The 15,566-nt window shown below is 38.8% G+C and overlaps 1 protein-coding gene across 7 annotated transcripts in view; it reads left to right on the top strand.

Annotated features, from left to right (window-relative positions):
- The window catches only part of Mtmr1 (myotubularin related protein 1), a 59,740-nt gene that overhangs the window by 15,153 nt on the left and 29,021 nt on the right, over window positions 1-15,566 (top strand). For all 7 annotated transcript variants that reach the window (XM_021153229.2, XM_021153227.2, XM_021153228.2 and 4 more), the window contains 6 exons: window positions 4,045-4,120; window positions 9,935-10,029; window positions 10,365-10,472; window positions 13,425-13,526; window positions 14,231-14,314; window positions 15,114-15,263. In XM_021153229.2, the coding sequence (XP_021008888.1) occupies window positions 4,045-4,120; window positions 9,935-10,029; window positions 10,365-10,472; window positions 13,425-13,526; window positions 14,231-14,314; window positions 15,114-15,263 (615 nt within the window). The remainder of the gene's footprint in view (window positions 1-4,044; window positions 4,121-9,934; window positions 10,030-10,364; window positions 10,473-13,424; window positions 13,527-14,230; window positions 14,315-15,113; window positions 15,264-15,566) is intronic.

The raw sequence follows: 15,566 nt of genomic DNA, 5'->3' as shown, positions 1-15,566 counted from the left end.
TTTTACCACTATAATAGTGCTCTTCTGTCTGTATTTGGTAGATTCCATTGTGACATTATTTGCAAAAATTGGTTTATCCAACATTTTGTCAACTAGAAATTGGTTCATCCATATGTCTTGGTTCCCCAAGATAGGGTTACATGACCTCCAGCACTATAAGACTATGAAGTGTTTTTAACAAGGACCTAGAGGGGTAAACACAAATGCCACAGGTTCTTTACAAGGCTGTGGATATTTCTGTACTCAAAGCTGCACAGTAGGGCTTAAGGTTAAAAGCACTGGCTGCTCTTCAAATTCCCAGCACCCACATGGCATCTCACAACTGTCTGTAACTCCAGTTCTAGGTGATCCAGTGTCGTCTTCTGGCCATGCGGTGGCAAATATATACACATGAAGGCAAAATACCCATTCACATAAAATAATGTAATATAATTTTTAAAGTTATATTGTGTGTGCCTAACACAGCACCTGGTGTTTCATATTTGTGGAATGAGCATATAAACTTTATTTTTATTAATCAGAATACAGAATCTTGCTGTTTGCTTCATACTTTCAGATGTTCTCCAGATTCATGAAGCAGTGATGTCTTTCCTGCTATTGATATAGAAACCGAATAGGCAAATCCTGTAGAAGAGCAGTTCTGGGGATGCCTTGCAAGCCTCAAGTGCTCAGCCTTGTCTTTGTCCTCTATCATCTGTGTAGAACCACCTTCCTTCATTGACCCCAGAAGCATCTTTTAGGACTCAGTTAGAAAATCACTGTTTGGGCATGCAGCATAAGCTGTCCACCTGGAAGTTTTGATTCACGCTTATGAAAAACCGTGGGAAAGTCAGAGTCATCTAGGTGGGTTGGATCCCTCAGGGACAAAGTCAGGAGGTTGTAGATCTCAGAAACAAAGCACCAAGGTTGAGATGAGGTCATAGGGAATTGCTCAGCTGGGCAACATTGTGAAAAGAGGCACCAAGAGCAGTTGAGTGTGTTTATGAGATCAAATTCACTCCATCTTTTAGTTGTGCTACATATAGGTTGGATAAATCAAGGGTCAAATCATGTCCTGTGCAACCTAGTAGTTGCAGTCAAAGCTTACTTAATACAGCACAAATGTGAGTCCCATCTCCTAACACAGCTTCGTAAAGGGAATCTACTGTACTCACCAAAAAAGGAGCCTTCTACTGTCTCTTGGCTTCCTATGTTTAAGCTAAAAGTATGACTTTCTCTTCTAGAAGAATCTGAAGCATTGGGGCCATTTCTTTGTGTTATTCTGATAGATGCTTTTTCATCTTTTAAAAACATGTCCCATATTTAATAATCATTAGTGAAAGTTTTGTCTCACAGTGTTCATCAACACATTCATGCCTCATGAAATGCACAAATGTTTCTAGTCATATTTGGCTATGAATATGGGACAAGAAGACAACCAGTTGTTCCTTACTCTTTATCTTGAGAGCCTTGTGCATGCTGCCAGGGTTTCATTGGCTAGCCCAGGCTTGAGATCTTGAAAATGGTTGATGTGGCTTGCTCTAAAGCTGAAAAGGCATCTTCTCTTCCCAAATCCCATCCAGATGCTAGTGCTTAGAGAAGCTTGTTTTCATAAACAGATTCCAAAATAATTTCTCCTCTGTTACCTTTAAATATAAGGTATGGATCTCAGTTTATAGTATAATATTTACTCACTAAAGTAAGCCTTAACAATGTAACATTTGAAGTAATTTACAATTCCAACCTCAATTAAAGTAGCTTTTTCACTTGGTAATTATGTTACAAAATTAGTCTCCACTTCAGTTAAAGTAGGCCCTCAAATTAAGACTCCTGCTAAGATTGTTGGTATTTTAGTGTTTATAAAACAAATTGTTGCAGGGTGGTGTGGCACACGTCTTTAATCCCAGCACTCGGGAAGCAGAGGCAGGCGGATTTCTGAGTTCGAGGTACAGAGTGAGTTCGAGGACAGCCAGGGCTATACAGAGAAACCCTGTCTCAAAAACAAAACAAAACAAAACAAAACAAAACAAAAAACAAAAAAAATGTTTAAAAGTATACATATTGTTTTATGCCTCATTGAATAAAAAGCATATTCCCAAATCACATATAGTAAAAAGGAATCTATAAATGGGACTAAGGGTGAAGCTCAGTGATAGACCATACTTACGGCCTTGGGTTTGATATCCAGTTACCAAAACAAGTATAATGAAATGATTGTAAAATTGGACATTACGTGGGAAAAGAAAGTCAAGTTTATATGAAAATCTTAGAAGTAATGTTAAGATAGGAGTATGACTTAGTGATAGCATGCTTGCTTGGCATATCTAGTATCCTGGGTTTGATCCCTGGCACTATAAAATCAAAATTTTACAAGACATTTTTGTTTAAAAATAAGCAATACTAAAAATTCAAATTGACTACATTACTTGTATATATGATTTTAACTATACACTTTTTGATAAGGAACCATGGACTGTGCAGTCTTCTGCCTTTTGGGTAGAAGAGACATACATACCGTAGCCTTGATCAACATAGCACACCCTGTTTTCTGATGAATGTTAACGTTCTCCCAAGTGTTAACAGGTATTTCTTCTCAAGAGGCACTCCCTGATTAAGGAGGTATGAGACATGTGTTGTACTTTAGCGCCCTCTTGCAGATTTAGTGTGCATTAACGCACTGAAGCCTGGCTCACTTTTTTCAAAAGCCTAATTTGTTGTATCACAGCATTTCCCACCCACTCCTTTTAAGCCTGTTTACATGTCTTGGGAAATTAATGTTCTATGAAATTCAGCTTGGTAATTGCTGGAGGTTTTATCACCTTATTCTTATTCATGACACATCATGTCAGACATGCCCAGGAGAAAATGACTGGTTTCCTTGGTAGCAACTCACAGGGTAGCAATACCTTGAAATAGGCCCCAAGTTTAGGCTCCTAGCTTGGTGGTCCAGAAACTCCATTTTCTGCTCTCCTTTGAGTTATCTGGCACCTTACAAGGAAGCTTAGAAGAAGCTGTTTCCTGAGTCCCAGTATCAGCCTGCTCATAGAAGTATGGGCACAAACTGCCTAGCCATCCTAGACAACTTTCTTTTAGTATCAGTGTCAGTGTAGCAAGTCGACCTAGCAACTCTTTAGTTTTCTTGAAGAGTATGAAATTAGTTATAAAAATGAATTGGCCCTAAGAATTCATGATGAATACACCCTACCCCACAGTATATATACAGTGTGATGCAGGTTGAGTATTCTTTGCCTCAAATGTTTGGTACACATGTTCCACATTTTGGAATTTTCCATATTTTGGAGTATTGGATGAAACCCAAATCTAAACATGAATTCTGTGCATCTTCTACATCTTCTACACATAAACTAAAGGAACATTTATATAATACTTTTTAGTGTATATGTGTTCTTGTGCTATCTGCCAGTATAATCTCATAGCCTAGATGAATGAACATTGACATTCCCATTCTTTATGCTCCCTGCTACACACACACACACACACACACACACACAGAGAGAGAGAGAGAGAGAGAGAGAGAGAGAGAGACTCATGTTTGCATGTATCTGGGACTAAGTGCCGAAGTGTAGGGCTTTCCTAAGTTGTGCACTGTTCTGAGACTGTTCTCTGGTCATTTTCATTCAGCCTAAGGGTTTCCCAAACTGTTTCATAGGCTGGATGATTTCTACCCTGACTAAGCACCTCACTTCTAATGTTTCTATTTGTTAGTCTCATATTGAGAAGGTAACATTTCTTTTCTGGCCTTATTTCCAAAATTAATGGCACTTTAAAATAGCTGTCTGTGTAGTGATTGTAGTACCTATCTGTCCCGTCAAGCCATTTCTGTATTAATGCTTTCTAACTGTTAATTGTAAATATGTTGTAACAATTTGCTAGAATATGCAGCATGATGTCCTGTGGTGCTGAGCTTTGAAATTATCTTTTAATGGGAGGGGGCATACACTTTTTGCACGCTTCTGTAGCCTTATCAAGAGATCCCAGAATATTAGCCTTCTCCTCAATATACAGATGGAAAGTGATATTTATTCCTGTTTGCTTTCTTGCCAGGCTCTAAGGGATGGAAATAAACTGGCACAGATGGAAGAAGCTCCACTTTTCCCAGGAGAATCAATTAAGGCCATTGGTAAGTTTAATATGTACCATTTGCTTATAGGGATCCACAAAATGTATTGATACTTTTTGAGCATAGGTTATATGTATGTTAGAGATCAGCTAGAGTGATTTAATTAGGGAGAAAAGAGATCAGGGGACTGGAGCTCTTCATTCCTATTGGTATCATCCTGACCTGAAGCGATGGAAGAAATTAGAGGATCCAGGTGAGTGGCAGTTGAATGTTTACCAAAAGAAATGAGACCTGATTGGATACCCACTACAGTGCTGGCTCACTGCTTTGATGGACTGTTTCACCATAAAGAAATTTATCAGTAGAAAACCTTAATAGCATATCTTAGTAACAGTTTTAAGAACTTCACAAAGAACTTTTGTTGGCTTCTATGATTATCAAAAATATAATGTAGTGGAAGAAAAGGGCACATGTTGCCATTCTGACTTATAAAGGTAATGGCATGAGGGTTACCATACCTCTCAGGGTAAATTGTTACGCATCTCAGAGATAGTTGGTGGGTGAGGGGTCCACTAGGTACCACTTTTTCATCTCAGTTTGCTGGGCTATTTCCTTTCATGGCTCTCTCTCAACATGGGTGTTCAGTCCTAATATAGTCATCTCATATTAGGAGCATTTGAATGGTTGGGCTTTCCTACTAGAGCCTCCAACTAATTACTGCTGCTGAATACCCTAGTTTGTGACTCTGCTATTAACAATCTTCATTATCCATTTGTGGTTTTGAAACTCTTTTCTTTACTTGTGGGTCTTAATTCTCTCCGTTTAGGCCCCTGGCCTTGCTGGCTCTTTCTTCTATGGATGTTTTTCTAGCATTACTCCTTGCTGTCTTCCAAACAGTCTGCTTAACATGACATGCCCTACTTTTCCAGACAGTAAGTTACAGACGTAAAGTGTCCTATATGAAAAGGGCTGGATGGATCACTTAGCTTTTATTAGTAGGCCAGAATTCACTTAGAAGGGATTAGAGCTAGCCTAGGTGATTGATTTATCACTTTGCACTTCAGACTCCCATTTGTAGTAGAAGGAGTGCTGTAAAATCTTGGATTGCAAGCCCACAGATGGACTAGTAAGAAGGCTTTGGCTATATCTATCTGTGGTTCTGGTGACTGTGTCTCTTTTTACTCTGGAAATGGAACATTGGGAGATGGAGGGTCTCACACAGCCCCACTCGTCTCCCAGTTATTGGAAATATTTTACAGTGACATGTTAGGGACACCTGCATAGCCCTAAGGTTATCCTCCAGTAGCTTCCAAAGGGTAGGTAAGTTAACCCCTACTATTAAATAACATATGTTCCCGAGGTGGAATATTAAAGTAGGTCAGTTTAAAGTAAAATACGCCCTACTGAGTAGTATTTTAGAATGGGAAGAGTTTTGACATAGTAGATATAGTATATATTTGGGAAGCCATTGTCTCTCTTATGGTAATGAACATATCCAAACCTCTAACAGTAGTTCTTTTTTCATCTATTCTGTTCATTCCTCTTTCCCCCAAAACTGTAGACTAGTTTATATTTCCTATTACTTTTCCAAAGTGAAGTTGTAGTATATTTTTTGCTGAACCTCTTTTAATCAAATAATTGTTTTGATATTCAACCACATTGTGGCATCAGTTAGCAATCATACCTTTTTGTTGCTGAATAGTATTTCATGTGTTGATGGATGTTTGAGTTGTTTCTGCTGCTTTTGTATTATAAATAAAATTGTTATGAACATTTTTACACAAGCTTGCCTACACGTGTTCACTTCTCTTGGATAAATGTCTAAGGAATAAATCAGACTAGTTAAGAAATTGATGGTACTGCATACATCCAGCAGGGCAGGGGTGTTCTGGTTCTTCCTTCCTGCTCTGGATGCCTTTGCTGTCTTTTTCTTGTGTAACCCTCCAGTAAGAAGTCAAGGAGGAGTGAGAGTAGACATACTTATTCCTATGTGGGGAAAGTGTTCAGATGTTCTCTATGAAATCTGATGTTGGATGCAGGTAGTTGCTATCCTTTATCATCTGAGAAGGCAAGAGTTGGAGTCAGGAATTTCATGAACTGGGGATTATCCTCTCTCAGCTTTTGTTTTGGAAAGAATTATTTATTGTTTACAATTTGTAGTTTACCCATGAAACCACCTGGACTGTGACTTCAGTGGGCAACTGTGGTCATTGATTTGAGATCTTTGCTCTCTTCTAGTTTGGCTGTTTAGATTTCCTCCAATCACTGCTTTCCACCACCTCATGAGTTATGATTTTGCATTTTCATTTTCATGACATTCAATGCTTTTGATTTCTCCTTGACCCATGCATTACTTAAGACTATGTTGTTCATACCAACATTCAGGAGTGGACGCAAGAGGATAGAGTCCAAGTTCATCCATAACTATATATGTATATGTGTGTGTGTTGTTTTTTCATACAAGGCTTCATCTAGCATGAGCTGACCTCAATATATACATGAGGTCCGCATGTTTATGAATTTCTCAAATGCTCTTCTGTTGTTGGTTTCTAAGTTTATTCCATTTGTATTTTGGAACTGAACATGTGCTATGCTATTGGTGATTGGAGTGTTCTATAAATGTCAATTAGGTTGAATTCGTTGGTATCATCTGAACCTTCTGTGTCTTTCCTTACCCTGCCCTTCTCTCCTTTTTTGTGGATATCTGTGTCTCATTGAAGATAAATCTCTTTCCTTTCTGTGTTTTGGAGTTCTAGGCATATAAATGTTTGTAATTATTATGTCCTTCTGACCAATTGACTCTGTGGCTAATCTAAAATTACCTTCTTAAGCCAGGCAGTGGTGGCACATGCCTTTAATCCCAGCACTTGGGAGGCAGAGGCAGGTGGATTTCTGAGTTTGAGGCCAGCCTGGTCTACAGAGTGAGTTCCAGGACAGCCAGGGCTACACAGAGAAACCCTGTCTCAAAAAACAAACAAAAACAAAAAAACAAAACAAAAAAAAAAGAAAATTACCTTCTTTATTCCTGGTTATAGTCTTTGCTCTGAAAGTCTTTGTTTAATATTATAGATAATATAGCTTTCTCCTAATTAACTTAATATACCTATTTTCAATATTAAAATTATTCATGTCTTTTTTTAGCTTTGTAAATTTGCGTACTAAATAATAGGCTTCATTAAGGTGTTTTCATACATACTTATTCTGAGACAGCATCTTATGTAGCCCAGGTTATCCTCAACCATGTAAAAAAGCTGGTCTTGAACTCCTGATCTTTCTACCTCAACCTCTTGAGTGCTGGAATTACAGGGGTATACCACCTCATCTGGTTTATACAGCAGTAGAAGTCAAATCTAGAGCTTTATTCGTGTTAGGCAAGCATCCAAAACCTAACCTTAACTCCAACCCTAACCCATGCTTTGTTCTTATAGACCCTCTTCTGTATATTGCTCTACCATTCCATAGTCCCAGTCCTTTTGGTCAGTGCCTTCCCTACCCACAGTAGGCCCCATTCTGCTTCCAGGTCACATATTTGCTCTCCTTTCCACTCTGGCCCCTCATGACCTCTTTCCCCTACCTTTTATTTTCCCATCTAGTTTCATGGTCTATATCTGTAGACACATGAGCCACACAGATTGTGTCTAGGATTTGCATATTTTAGGACGTATGTGGTATTTGTGTGTTTCTGAATGTGGCTCATTTTATTTATCACTCTCCAGTTGCATTCATTTTCCTATAAATATGATTCTACCTTCTTTATGTTAAATACAGTACTGTTGTGTATATGTACTATATTTTCTTTATTCATTCATTTTGTATGTAAAGTGGGTTTCTTTTGAGCCACATATAGTTGAGATCATGTTTTTGTCTGCAATCTAATAATTCATGTCTTGTGTTTAGATGGTTGGGTTATTAACATGTTATATTAATATAATTAATTTTAAATTCCTCATCTTATTGTTTTCTTTTGTCTCATTTAGTTCTTGCTCTCTTCTTTGTCCTTTTGTTCATGTTTTAGTTGAAATGAGTACTCTTTTTTTTTTCTTTCTTTCTTTCTTTCTTTCTTTCTTTCTTTCTTTCTTTCTTTCTTTCTTTCTTTCTTTCTTCTTGTTACAGTGCTGAGGACCGAACTGAGAGCCTAAATGCTTGTCAGGCAAACACCCTGTCACCAAGTTCTATCCTTGTTAATTAGTACTTTCTCAGGATGTATTTTATCTCTTCTGTCTGTCTAGTTGCCACAATTCTATTTATTACTTACTTTGCATGATTTATGTATGATATTTTCAAATAAATTTATACTTTTTTTGAGACAGGGTCTCGCTGTGTATTTCTGGCTGGCCTAGAACTTTCTATTTTGACTAGGCTGTCCTTGAACTCACAAAGATCCACCCCGGCCTACTTCCCCAGTACCAGGATTGACTGTGTGTGTTACTGCACACCATGCACAGCTTTATACTTCTTTATGTATAGCGTAAGAACTGTTCAAGTGTATATTCTCATGTGTCCCCTCCAGCCTTTGTTATTGTTATCATCCATTTTATTCGTCCATATGCTATAAACCCACTGGATATTGGTTTTGTTTGTATCTTTTAAGGATAGTATACTCACGGTGGCTTGACATTCTATAGATGCATTTATTAGCACATTCCCTGCCGACTTATCTGGCTGGCTTCATGACCCTCACTGCATCCTCTGATGCAGCCATAGTAGCAAACTTCTAACAGCTAGCCAGCCACTTTCCTTCTTCCCTTTTCTTCCCTCCCTCATCTGCTTCTGTGACTTGAGCAAAGGTAATTCTTAATTGAGGACCATCCCTGTGTGTCCATATTATTGTAGAAGCATTAATCAGGCTATAGTATAATGATGATTTTTCTGTGTTGAATCTCACATGTCCTCAGCTTCTTATGAACTGAGACTATGTCTAATTATAGTATACCCAGAACCCCAGCAACAGAAGACAGTCAGTATTAAATTATAGAAAAATAAGGAAAGTGCTTTGACAGCTGAATCATCTTACTATCATGACTTATGTCTGTAACTATGTATGTTCTGGTCACTCCAAGATTGCAGGAGGATGGCACTTTAGGAAAGCCATAAAGATCCACAGTCTTTATGATAGATATGAATCTTTTAACATTCATGGGAATTAAATATGCTGTGAACACTTGATTGATAACAAACAGAAAGTTAACTTTGATAAGGAATTTTTGTTTTGAGGCAGAGTCTCAATATGGCTGTTTTGGAACTCACTCTGTAGACCAGGCTGGCTTGAACTCACAGAGATCCTCCTGCCTCTGCCTCCCAAGTGATGGTTACTTAAGATTAAAGGCATGCACTGCCATGTCTAGCTGATAAAACATTTTAAGCAAACCCTCCTCCTGGTGATAATAACCTAGGGTCTCAGGCACTGAGCTCTACTCTCGGCCTGTGAAAGAGGCTTTTTTCTACTTCAATGAAGGTGTGCAAGTTTGCTTCAACTGCAAAGCAGTTTCTCTTCAAAAAGACAGTGTTTAACTTCTACAAACTTTAGGTTGCATTTTAGAGGATGATAGCCCAGTGCCTTCTGAGTATAATAAATATTTTCAGCATTATCAACTTTTTAACCAGGGAAAATATTAACTACCTGGAAAAAATGACGAAATAAACATCACTATAAGACATTTTACTTAAAGCATCATTAAGTAGCAAATCAGAGTTTTGAACTGTATCAGAAGACTATCCATCTATGTTATTATATAAAGTAATAATTTTTATAATTCCTTAAAGTTTTAAATTCCTAGAAGACTGGATCATCCATATGTATTTAGAAACTCATACTAGATGTTACTAAAGTACAAGTCTATAAGAGTCATCGCTACTTTGGTTTTGTTCTTTCAGTGAAAGACGTCATTTATATCTGCCCATTTATGGGAGCAGTGAGTGGGACCCTGACAGTGACGGACTTTAAAATGTACTTCAAAAATGTAGAAAGGGTGAGTTTTTAAATTATGCTTTGTTTTTAAGATCTTATGAACAGTAAAAGAAGGAAATAAAGTCCCCTGAACTCCTATCACAAAGACACTACAGGGCAGTGAATTTGAAGAGACGTTGGTTCTTAATCAAAATTGTTAAAGTTGCATTTAGACTTGGGGGAGAATTAGCACTGTGGTTTGGGTATAGACCTCCTGAGGTATACTATCTCTCAGATGCCAGCTTCTTAACTGCAAAGATAACTGCAATTCATAGTAAACAAACATCTAAGTCTGGAGCAACTTAAAACATGAAAACTGTTGACTGACTTTGATAGGTGTTTAATTTTAATCCCTAGGACCCACATTTCGTCCTTGATGTTCCTCTTGGAGTGATCAGCAGAGTGGAGAAGATTGGTGCACAGAGCCATGGGGATAATTCTTGTGGTATAGAGATTGTGTGCAAGGTAGGCTGCAAACACCAGTGAACACCAACACGAGGTAGACCATTCTGAACTCTTTCTGACTCATGGCCCTTACAATCTTTGGATCATAGGAATAATTTGTACTGTTTGCAGGGTAAACCTCTTTCAAATCTTATGTCAGTAAATGTAATCCACTGTAGAATTTGATAACCTCTCTCACAGTCTTCTGATTGATTGAAGTTTTTGGCTATGTTGGAACTTTCTATATTGAACTACTAGGCTCATGTTTTTTCTTTTCCCTTCCTTCAAGAAGTTAGATAGGAATGTGTGCAATAATGATGGCCACCAAATAAATTAGCTCAAATGAATAGGTTTTATGCCTAGTGACCTTACCTCATATAAGACAGTTTACTAAAAACTAACCTAATGTGCCAGGAGATGTATCCTGTCTGCAGAATTGTCAAGATCTCTTCCAAACTTAGAATTTGCATTTTTGCTTATTCTATTTGCTTTGCTGGAATCTGAGGACATCTCCACCCCTGGTTGGCTCAAGCACACAGTCTAGACTCACTGTTAGCCTTACATGGCAGATGTTTCCCATTCCTAGACAAGTTCTACCTGTGACACCAGGGCACACAGCTGCATAGGAAGGTAAACAGCTGCCGTGTAGGGCCTATGGTGAATTGAATAGGTCTGTGGTGTTTAAAGCTGTTATTCTCTTGTAACTTCCTCCATACTCACTGAGGGGAGCTTAGAAGGCAGGACCTCGTGAATGCTGGACAAGTGATCTAGCACTGCACTCCATCTCTAGCCCCTTTGCATAATTCTTTAGGAGCTTCCCACTCTCAGGCTATAGGAAGTACTCTTGTGTGGAACTCCCCTCTCTTATCCTTGTCTACCATTGCTGCTGGCTTTCCTGTAGATGTTCTTATTTGGCACATGCCTATTTCCTCACACTCACTGAATTCAATAAATCTCAGCCCCTCCCCCTTCTCTGGGTACATCCCCTTTCCTGGGTACGCAGTACATAGGCTACCCCAGCACATTCTAAGCTACATGCTTCATTCATTGCACATACTTTCTCATGGCTTGGAATGCTTTTCCTCCCCTCTGAGTATTTCTAAACACTCAACAAGTAACTTACCACAGTATGTGCATAGCCAGTATGGCTTGAAAAGCAGGCATGTCAGGAAACGATGCTATTGTAGCTCTTTTATGTATCTTATGGTATTTTAAGGTATTTTATGGCTGGCGTGGGTATTTGCTGACAGCTGATTTAAATACTTGGTAGCCTGGAATTATGAAGACCAGGCTCCCAACTCATGCCTGAGAACCTCACAAGGTATGGGGTTTTATTTTTATAGATTTTTGTTTTGCTTGTTTGTTTGTTTGTTTTCACATCATCAGTTTTCATCAGATCTTAGAAGGCCTGAAGCTCACTATGTAGACAAGGCTGGCCTCAAACTCATAGATTGCTCTCTGCCTCTGCTTTCTGACTGCTTGGATTAAAGGCATGTACTACCACACATGGATTATTTTATTATTTTTAATGTATAGGTGTCTTGACTATATGGATATCTGCCTGGTGCCTGTGAAGGCCAGAAGAGGGCATCAGATCAGATCTCCTGCAACTGGAGTCACAAGACAGTTGTGAGCTGCCATGTGGGTGCTGGGAATTGAATTTGGATACATCTGAAAGAACAGCCAGTACTCTATAAACTACTGAGTCAATTCTCTAGCCTGCATTTTATTTTTTTACAAGATGATTCATAATTCCAAAGTACAAAAGCTTTATATAGTAAAATGTCAAGTATTTCTCTCCCGCATTTTACTTCCTATAGACACAGTTACCAATGCCTAATGTAACACTGCACAGATACCTTCTGCATGGAAACATGTGGTGGCACATACCTCTACTACCAGCAGTTGGGAGACAGGCAGGCAGATCTCTGTGAATTCATGGCTGGCCTAGTCTACATAGCAAGCTCTAGGCCAGCAAAGGTTGTATAGTGAGACTTTGTCTCAAAAAGGCAGGGTAGAGGGTGGAGGGAAGGCAAGGATAGCGTGTATATGTGGTTCTGCCTCTTTCCCCCCTGTGACTGTGTATCTTTGTACTTCTTTTGACCAGTGCATATAGAACTGCAGTTTCTTTCCAGTAGGTCTTCAGCTTCCCTGTACATTATTTAGCCATGACCCCTACAAGCATTTGGCTTATTACCATTCTTTTGCTGTTATAAATATCATAATACGTTTACTTCCCAAGCTGCTGTTTCTTTGTTCATGGTTCTATGTATTTTCAAATTTCTTCTAAGGAAGAGTGTTTTACACACACACACACACACACACACACACACCTTGGTTACTTGATAAGAAAATAGATTTATTAGGAGACAATGCTTAAAGTGCTGCCACAGGAAGAAATCACACTGTTAAGAGCTAGGCTTGATGCAATAGTTTCTGCTAATTTGTGCTTGCTTGGGCATTTGGCCATAAGCTTGCATTGAGATAAGAGAGAACATTTTAAAAAATTGATATTAAGAAATAGCATTCTATTGATACAAGGGCTTGCTGAGAGCTACAGTCTCCACATGGTACAGACTACTTTCGGTGAATACATAGAGGAAAGCATTTCTTTTTCATGGACAAAGTGAATTCTGTAGCTGGCTCATTCAGCAGCTTAACGTGAACAATAAATTCCATGCACGCCTTTGGCTGGTAAGTGCACAGAATGTGGTTGCACATCTTTGGTATGCAAACATTATTTTTAATTCTTCTGTTGACTCTCCTCCCCGACATATACAGTCCCTTTATTCCAGTTGTCTTAAGTTTTAAAATCTCATTGGAAGTATTTTTGTTAACTTGTCTTCTGTGAGTTAAAAAGTGGTAGAGTACAAAATAAAGGATAAATAAAAGTCTTTTATGTAATTATGTCAGGGCATCTGGCTAACAAGTGCTCATATGTTAAATAACTGAGTTTTGTTCATTGTTTACTAGGATATGAGGAACCTGAGACTTGCATATAAGCAGGAAGAACAGCGAAAACTTGGGATATTTGAAAACCTCAACAAGCATGCTTTTCCTCTTTCCAATGGGCAGGTAAGTACAACGAAGTAAACCTTTCCTGCAGATACCTGTGAGTGTCCAACAATTCCATATTTACACATTTCTTTCCTGCATATACCTGTGAGTGTCCAACAATTCCATATTTACACATTTCTTTCCTGCATATACCTGTGAGTGTCCAACAATTCCATATTTACACATTTCTTTAGAGTTTTCTTTACCTCTTTTCTGTGATGTGACTAAATTCAAATGTTTGAATTTTATCTCTTCTGTATAATGATTAAGAAAAGCTTTTTAGCAAGGCAGTGGTGGTTCACGTCTTTAATCTCAGCACTTGTGAGGCAGAGGCAGGCAGCTCTCTGTGAATTTAAGGCCATCTTGGTCTATAGAGTGAGTTCCAGGACAGCCAGAGCTACACAGACAGATCCTGTCTGGAAAAACGAATTGAAAGAAAGAGAGAGAGAGAGAGAGAGAGAGAGAGAGAGAGAGAGAGAGAGAAAGAGAGAGAGAGAGAGAAGAAAGGGTAGAAAAGAAAAGACAGAGAGATAGAGAAAGAAGGAGGGAAAGAAAGAAAGAAAAGAAAAGAAAGAAAGAAAAGGCTTCTAACTTATTACTTTAAAATGTGCAGATTAAAATAGGAGTTCTAACGTGTTCAACTGATAACAGAATGAACAAAGGTTTGCTATCTTTTATATGATAATAAATACTGATATACATTTTCTGGATTTTGTATACAGGTGCTATTTGCATTCAACTATAAAGAAAAGTTTCCAGTTAATGGCTGGAAAGTTTATGATCCAGTGTCTGAATATAAGAGACAGGTAGAGTATGCCACTTGTCAAATGGACTATGATAGCTTAAATGTCTGTACTAAAAGGTTAGATATGTAGTAGTGGTGATGAAGCTGTGCAACAAATTGTACATAGGCCTAGCTTTCGAGCTTGTTGGTTCCTGATTTCCTGGGTGCCCTCTTCTGCTGTGCCAGCCTTTGACTCCATTGTTGTCTAGTCATCATTTTCCAGAGGGATTAGTAGGACGTGTGCACAAAGATTTGAAACTCAGATTTCTGAGGAACAAATCTCCCTCCCTCCCTCCCTCCCTCCCTCCCTCCCTCCCTCCCTCCCTCCCTCCCTTCCTCCCTCATTCATCTTCCTCCCTCCCTCCCTCCCTCCCTCCCTCCCTCATTCATCTTCCTCCCTCCCTCCCTCCCTCCCTCCCTCCCTCCCTCCCTCCCTCCCTTCCTCCCTCATTCATCTTCCTCCTTCCTGCCTTTCTGCTATTTTCTTATATGCCTTTTCTACACCCCTGTCTGTCTTCTTCTTTCCTACCTTCTTTCCTCTCTCCTTCTCCACTCTGACTCCCAGGATTATGCACATACTAGGCAAGTACTCTCTTACTAAGCCATACCCCTATCTGCTTCCAGATGTTTATATCACAGGTCTCATAAAGAATTGATGAATAAGAATCCAGAATGCCATTAATTTGATTTGAGGCACTATTAGTTAAATAACAATAAACAAGTTATAATTTAATAAACATGATTCATACTTTGTTTTTTGGTTTTTTTTTGTCAAAGTAGAGATGAGTGTTTCCCTTTCTTCCTTCTCTAACATCCTACAGGGCTTGCCAAATGAGAGTTGGAAAATATCAAAAATAAACAGTAATTATGAGTTCTGTGATACCTATCCTGCCATCATTGTTGTGCCAACTAGTGTGAAAGATGATGACCTTTCAAAAGTGGCAGCCTTTCGAGCGAAAGGCAGAGTCCCTGTGAGTAATAAACCTTGTCATTTAGACAGGAACAATCACCACATTGGATCTGATAACAAAATGGAAGGTTGAAAACTCAGCTTGTAAACCTGACTGTATCTTTGATTCTTAAGAAATACCTCACTATGTAAGCACTCATTTGATCTGTCTCAGATTTCTAAATGCAAAGGTTCCTCAAGGTTTGCCCTCAGGGTACAGCCAGGAGGGCTAGAGGAATGACAAGAGTGGACGTGCTGGCGCACCACACCTCATCGGTTGCACCATTCACCCTGGAGAAGATACATTCTTTCTTCCCACTCTGTG

The sequence above is a fragment of the Mus caroli genome, unplaced genomic scaffold (assembly GCF_978045245.1).
Source record: "Mus caroli unplaced genomic scaffold, Mus_caroli_1 scaffold_5, whole genome shotgun sequence".
Classification (NCBI taxonomy): Eukaryota; Metazoa; Chordata; class Mammalia; order Rodentia; family Muridae; genus Mus; species Mus caroli.
Note: the sequence above shows the minus strand (reverse complement) of the source record. Positions and strands in the feature narration are given on the sequence as shown.